The sequence below is a fragment of the Carassius gibelio genome, chromosome A22 (assembly GCF_023724105.1).
Source record: "Carassius gibelio isolate Cgi1373 ecotype wild population from Czech Republic chromosome A22, carGib1.2-hapl.c, whole genome shotgun sequence".
NCBI lineage: Eukaryota > Metazoa > Chordata > Actinopteri > Cypriniformes > Cyprinidae > Carassius > Carassius gibelio.
In genome coordinates, this window is record NC_068392.1 from 12,379,786 (window position 1) to 12,387,708 (window position 7,923).

The 7,923-nt window shown below is 33.5% G+C and overlaps 1 protein-coding gene across 1 annotated transcript in view; it reads right to left on the reverse strand.

Annotated features, from left to right (window-relative positions):
- Window positions 1-341: 341 nt before the first annotated feature.
- The window catches only part of cfhl3 (complement factor H like 3), an 8,656-nt gene continuing 1,074 nt past the window's right edge, over window positions 342-7,923 (reverse strand). Inside the window, 9 exon segments of the mRNA XM_052539545.1 lie at window positions 342-787; window positions 878-1,060; window positions 1,140-1,316; window positions 5,070-5,249; window positions 5,416-5,607; window positions 5,788-5,964; window positions 6,049-6,222; window positions 6,300-6,482; window positions 6,662-6,832. Of these exon segments, the coding sequence (XP_052395505.1) occupies window positions 780-787; window positions 878-1,060; window positions 1,140-1,316; window positions 5,070-5,249; window positions 5,416-5,607; window positions 5,788-5,964; window positions 6,049-6,222; window positions 6,300-6,482; window positions 6,662-6,832 (1,445 nt within the window). The 3' untranslated portion in view covers window positions 342-779.

The following is a 7,923-nucleotide window of genomic DNA, read 5'->3' on the forward strand; positions in this document are numbered from 1 at the left end:
TTATTTGAGCAGTTTTAGTTTCTATTCATAAAAAAATCCAGAATAAGCAACAAGGTTTTACATTTCCCATAAAATTAAGCTCAGGTGCTGCAGTAGCTTTGGACCAAAGGTTTGATAAGCTCCATATAAATGAAAGAAAATTATTAATTTGATCACTGTTTCATAGATTCAGTAACAGGGTTGAAGGCTGAAATTAAAGTGAATGTTCATCGCTTTATAAAAATGAATGAAACATTATGTACTTGTGACAACTATTTGTCATGCAGTAGAAAACCAATTATGTTACTTCTTGAAGATCAGTTACTGTTACCTTTTTTTCACTAAATAAACAATCAATGGAATATGGCTAATTCAAGCAAATTTATTTGTATAGAGTTTTTCACATAGCAGCCTTACAAAAAGTCATAATGTTATGATTACATTGTCTTAGTGCTTTGCCAAAAAGCGTGAAGCAACTCTACCACCAAGTGGTTCCTGTGAGAAATTTCGTGTGATATTGATAGTTTGTCATGATCACATTGTACAAAAAAATGGCCTACCAAACACATTAAAAACTGCAATAATATTACAGATTTACATGAGTCTTCTGAGAACAGCTTGTCTGAACTTAATAACTGACAGTAGATACTTAAATATATTACGGGGCAAATTTATACCAGAAGTGAGTTAAACCTAATAAAATCTCTTATTACCTCCTTTTAGGGATGTCTTCTTTTGTATAAAAATAAATTTGTAACTTTTACTTAATGGGGTACCTCAGTCACCACTCCAGTAAATAGTTAGTTACCTAAAGAAACAACCAAATAAATAACAAATCAATAATTGTATAGATTAACAATATGACTAATTCAGGTTCTGAAAATGGAACAATACTCACAACTTTTGTCAATCTGCAGATTCCCGTTGGAACACGACACATCCACATAAGGTTTAAAATCACTTCCAGTATTCCACCCATCTCTACAGTTCAGTCTATACTTTTCAGCATGCCTTATGTAGACCTTTTCTTTAGGAAGCTGCAGATTGTACTTCTCAACAATGTCATCAATTTCACAAGGTCCTACGACAGAGTCAAGCATAAACATAAAATGAAAAACAATACAAATCTATCACAAATTAAAATGACAAAAATGACTCACTCAGGCATTTTGGAGGGGTCTCCCATTTCCCATCCACACACTTATAAACATCCTGTTGCTTGGTAAGCACATAGTAAGACTGGCAAGCGTAAGATACTGCTGTGATCACTTCATCTTTTGCACTGTTGATGCTGTAGTCTCCATGTTGAAGATATGGAGGAGGTGGACAGATCGTACCTACAAAAATAACAATATCACATTTACATTTACATCCATTATACATCCAGCATTATAATCTCCATTCAAGTTTTTACGCATCATCCTTTTGGAATGTACGGAGCCCTGCACATGGCATACAGGGAAAAAAAAAAATTAATAAAAACTGGACTTCAAGTTTATTTTATTACGTATACTTAAGTAAAGTGCAAGTATATTTTTAAGTATACTTTATGTAGCAAGTATACAAAAATCTGTATTCTTGTAGTGCTGCAAGTATACTCATAAGTTTTTTTTAAGTAAACTTTACATCATACTTTAAGTATACTGCTATGTCTCTATTAAGGATCTCATCTGTTGTTTTGTTTTTTCTTCATCTGTTTTTTTATTTATTTTTTATTCTGTGCAGAAGATGTGTACTAGCGCCCTCTACCATATAATAATGAAAACACGGATTCTAGGAGTATAGCTCAAATATATTTAGACTATATATTTAGACTAGACAAAAATGGTTATCTAATTAATTACATGATGTGGTGATTAATTAATTGAATTAATCACACATCAAATTTGGAGAAATTACTCCCAACAGATAATTTAAAGTAAGTGTTGTGTAAAGCATCAAACAGGCATTACAAAAAGTATGTTCAGCAAGAAATATTTTGTTTGATAAAATTGATTACATATAGCCTACTCTTTTGGACCATCTGAGTAAAGATGAGAGAATTCTAATTTTTGGTTGGGTGAACTATAACTAAAGTAGTTTATTTTCTTAATTTTATTATTATTACTGTGAAAATGTGAAATTATTTATTTAATGGAATAATACTCTAAATAATAAACTAAAACCGCCAGCTGGTGGTGGTAAATGTCTTAATGATTAAGTCATTGAGTCATTTATTCATTCATTTGATTTGTTCAAATAGCTGATTAATTCAGGAGTGAAGTAAATGGTTCTTTATGAATGGTTCATTGAATCATTAGGCTTGTTCGACTTGAAACAGATCATCACCATCCGACCGATCGATGTGTGAAATCAAAGTACCACAAGAGCGTAGAGAGCAGATGACTCCTTGTGCTTTAGAATCGCTCTCATAGGTTGATGTCACACAATGATGAGTCTGTGCAGTGCCACTTCAAAGCCAACACATATGCACATATACAATAAAAAAAATTATAATAATAATAAAAAAAAACATATGCCAATGGTTCAACATGCCCAATTCATTCAAAATGTGGATTAAGAAATGAAATGTTGCTGTGGGTTGCTCGGAGATGAAAAATTCTGTATTGTCTTTATCTTCTGGCTGGCAAATTGATCAAAACAGACAACATTGTCTAAAATAATACAATATTAAATTCTTAATGAACTGTTGTATGAGATGAGTAGGTAAATAATTATAATAAATAATTATTAAAATGTTCACACGATTTATAAATGTTTTCCTTAAATGACATGTGCGGGTGTAACGCCAGGCCAGCAGAGGGGGCTCTTGCCTGAGTTTTGACTGTGAGCTCTTTTTCTGCAGCTACTTCCTGTTTGGCAGCCATGTTAACTTTGCCACCACATTGCATTTTTGTGAAGTGTTGCCAGTTTACTCTGCCTTATCAAGTGTTTGTTTCACTGTCTAGTTCTCATCGACTTCTGCATTAACTCCATTACAGCGGGGCTCCGTATGTAAGAGATAACCCATGGGTATTGGTATGCATTTCACAAATTTAATGTACAACATGGAGACAAAAAGGAGCCACCTGAGGAGCAGCTAATTATCCCATTCAACAAGGTCACTTTTAAGCAAGGTAATTTTCGTAAACGAAAATTGAAACTAAGACGAAAACATTTTCGTTAACTGAAATAAAATGTAAAATTTTGAACAAATGAAACGAAACAATCAAGAGTTATTGAAAATCTAACTGAAATAAAATAATAATGATCAAAAATAAGTATTTGGTTTCGTAATAAATAAGTTCTCATCCCGTGGCGGAAAATCTGACGTGTTTTAGTTTAAAACAAAAAGGGTGTAAAATACATTTACCTGTAGATGGCGCTTTATGCATGTGAGGTTAGCTGAGGATGACAGCAACATCAGTTAACTGATAAATACATTTTATTCTGGTCTGTTTGTTTAAAGTAAAATTGAACACTATGCACACACTTGAAGATTGTGGTCTAGTCTGTTAGTGCAAGTAATATTAACACTACACAAATGCACATTTGAAACCTTTAAGATTGTATTAGTCTGTTTTTGCTAAATTAATATCCAACACACACACAAACGCAAAGATTTAATCTTTAATATGTATGTTTGTTCAGACACGTTCATCAAGTATTGTGTACATTTAAGGTGCATTTGTTTGATTCTTTTTTGCATCTCAAACAGATGTTATTTTTATCAAGAGTTAACTGTAAACTGTGCAAACATTACATTTTGCTGAAAATAAATGTCTTGCTTTGCTTTCTTTAGTCTACATTAGAAGTGTTCTGTTAGCTGCTAAACTATAATTACTAAAACAATAACTGAAATGAAATCTAATCTAAACTAAATAGAAATGTGTTTGTAAAATGAAAACTAAACCAAAACTAACAAAACCATTCATGAAAATAACTATGAAAAGGATATATATATATATATATATAAGTAAAACAATATTAAAATAAAAACTAATTTAAAAAAGCTAAACTATAATAACATTGCTTATGAACACTTGACAAGTTAAAGCTGTCATTGATTTTTTTAAGCACATTTTTTTTACTTGAAGGGTAAAAACGATGGTTATTTTCAGCAGTTGCTTTGGCTTGTTAGATCTAGCATTCTCCACATTTTAAATTAGAAAGAGCAGGGCTTAATGCTAAGTTTAGGTTCTACTGGCCCGGTGGGGCTTGTGCCAGATTTGACCCATTTAAAATGTAATTGGTCACACCACAAAAAATAAATAAAATAAAATAAAAAAGAATAATTTTGTTGACTTACGTAACCTCATGTTCTAATCATGTTTCAGTTATTATTTCCATTAATAATCAAATATAAAATAAGTGTATAGCCTTCTTCACTCAATAAATTAAATATTTAAAAATCTTTATTAATGCTACAAATGGTATTTAGCCAAGAGCTGTGAGTAATTTTTATTTTTGTCCTGGGTTGTTTAATTACCATTATTTTTATTTTAAGAAATTTTTATTTTGAGCTAATGCACAATATACATACTAATACACTCAATATACTGACACACATTAGGGTTCTCACATCAGAAAATAGTCTATAATGTTGGATTGACGCTGCCTTCACATGCCTTTGGAGTTGATGGCAGAAATATAGCTTTAGTTCTGTAAAGTTGTATTTGTTTTCCCTTCAGAATCTACATTGCTTTCTCTTGACGTTATGTATTGAACAAAGCGAATATAACATTTATTCCAACGAAACTGCAGAATTGTCAGCAAGCTTAATATCTATATTGTCTAATGTTAATATTTCTACTTATGAATGGAATGATACATTTGATTCAAATCCTTTTGGATACTGACTAAATATCTTTTATACTTTTTGGCTTTAATGAGATTGCACCTAGAAACAGGCAAGATATGAACTTATTAATGGGCCATGAGTCCTGTTCTTTCAGACAACAAAGCACTTGCCTTGAACATGACAGACTCATAATTAAAACGTCGGAAGAGGGAAGTAGCCGATTTTCCAATAATGTGTTTCTGTGAGAATGTTTCTATGTCTCAGATCTTTCCGCAGTAACTTCTAACAGCAAAATGTATTGCCGACTCACTTTTGCAATCAAACGTTCCGTTCCATTTTCCATTTTGGCACATCAAAACTCCTCTTGGAATTTGATCGTAAGGTTTCTTGCATGTGTATTGCAGTATCTCAAAGTTGCTGTATTCAGTTTTCTCATCTGCCAGTGTCACAAATTGCAAGTTCTTTGTTGGTTGGGAGCACTGAACCTTTCCTAGAGGAAGCAAAACATATACAAGATACAATTAGTTCAATGTAAGGTTTAAGTGTTGATGGTAGTTCCAATAGTAGAAAATAATTAAATTTGATTAACACTTTCCTTCTGATTTATAGACCTGTATAACACATTATATAACAAAGCTGTAGGAATATATCAGTACCTCCACATTGTGGATATGGGTAATTCCACCTCCCATCTGGCAGGCATTCAATTGCACGTTGGCCGTAAAACCTCATGTTGTCATCAGTGCATCGAAAAACCAAGATATGTCCAGGTGTATAAGGTAAAGCGATGCTCGGATACCCAAATATAATTTTTATATTTTTGAGTTCTTGCTCCTGACAGGTACCATCTGTATACGAAGATAATTTTATTTTTGAATACTCAACAATACTTTAACGGTAGTCATTTTTATTAGTATTATGCTAATATGTGGTCATAGTTGCTCACTTGAAACATGGATCATTCAATCCGAATTGATATTGCATCTTACAAGTTAAAAGTAATCAAATAAAATCAAGCTGTAAGATACCAGAGCATTGCTGTATGCCCGTCCACTGGCCCTGGGGATCACAAGTGATTTCTACAGGCTCCTCTGGTTCAAATCCAGGACGACATTTATATTGTATTTTTGAATTGATTCTGTAGATTGCTCTCTGTTGTCCCACAATCTCTGCATTTGGAATTTTTGGCGGATTACACATCATTTCTGAAAAACAAACAAACATCCACATAATCATAGAATTTAAATGTATACGACATTTTGAAGATTTTAACATTGGACAGAACATACCAGCACACAGTGGTTTTGGTGCCCATCCGTCTCGTGTACATGTGACCACTTCAGCTAATTTACGATATCCAGACTCGCAACTGTACGATCTCTTTTCTCCCAGTTTCAGATCTCCACTAAAGTAATATTTTGGGAGATACACGTGCTGGTTGATTGGAGCTTCACATCTGCTCTCTGAAACAAGATTCGAATGCTTTTGGTAACGCAGTGAGTTCAGCAGTAAATCCTGAAGTGTTTCTCTACAATCTTACCCTTACAAGTAGGCTTGTAATCCCACTTCCCATTGTCTGTGCAAGTAAATGTTTCCTGTTTATTAAAGAGCTGGTTTTTGGCAGAACAGATAATCACCACCATTTCTCCAGCTTTGAAATCAGTTTTTCCCATTGGGATGGTTCTTATTACTTCAGGTTCCGTCACCTCAAGCTTACAAGTAACTGTAAAGACATAATGGAAAGCTAAGTTCAAATAGATGTCAAGTATGTAAAAAAAAATGTACAGCACATATGATTACTGCTTTGTGTATGTTTGGATTGTATCCGTGCCAACGATGTTTCCAGGATTAGTTCTGAGCATTTCAACTGACCCTTAAATAAATCAAGAAATTGTTATTAACCTATGCATTTTGGAACGGGCCCGCTGCAAACGCCGTTCTCCGTACAATGAATGTCACTATTTCCGTCTAGCTTTTTGTCAGAAGATACACACTCAAAATGAATAACATCGCCCTAAGTTCCTTCCTTTGCAGTCACTTCTCCATCTGTGTGAATCACAGGGCATCCCACCTCTGTGAACTAAATGAACTGATTTAGGTTGGGTTTCCTGATAAATCGCTCTCCATGAAATGGTATTTTAACATTGGAGCAACGCCTGTTTCCCAAACCAGCATCTAGGCCGCTCACTATTAAGTACAACTCAAGCAAATCATTAACGGGAGCTGTCAGTTTCCAATGTTCTACCGATGTCTTCCGATGTTTATCTCCCCAACATGAAAATTTTGAACAACTGCATTGCGACGACCTACTGGATGTGAATATATGAATATATATATGAAGATTTCAGATGCTAAAGCCTCTTAAGTGCCATCTGAAATTTTCATCTAAAATTAGGATTTTTATCAGGCTCCTATATTTATGTTCAGTTATTTCATTTTAATAGCCTGGAAAAGGACCTGCACATTGAAATTTAAGTAAAATGACTCAACCTAAGCATAGGAGCTTGATAAAAATCCTAATTTTAAATGAAAAGTTCAGATGGCACTTAGATGGCAGAGGCTTTTGCATCTGAACTCTTCATATATGTATGTATATATAATATATATATATATGTATATGTGTGTGTGTGTGTGTGTGTAAAATATACTCACATACAGACACAGACACACACACACATATATATAGAGAGAGAGAGAGAGAGAGAGAATAGATAGATAGAACCATTAAATGTCCTGCTACACACAAGGCTACTGGAGCAGATTTGAACCTGCCACTGGAAGATGAAGACGATAAAGATGGGGAAGAGAGATCACACTCGAACAATTGTGTAGAAAATAAAAATAAAAATAACTAAGTTAATACAAATAAATGCAAGTGACACCACTGAATTAAACATGAAAGTATAAATGTGCGGTATTTTCTTGGAAAACATCCTCCTGTAATATTACTTTTATTTACAACTTTGAAAAAAAGAAAAGAAAATGGTAATTTTTACAGTGAGAAAGTATGGAGTGCCTGCTGTGTATGCGCAAAATGATTGACAGGCAGAAACTGCCTCAAAAACCTTCTGGATGGGTATATAATTATCACAGAGCTGGCCGGAAATTTCAATGGTATCATTCATAGATTAGAATTGTTTCCCATGTACCATGCTATGAAAATC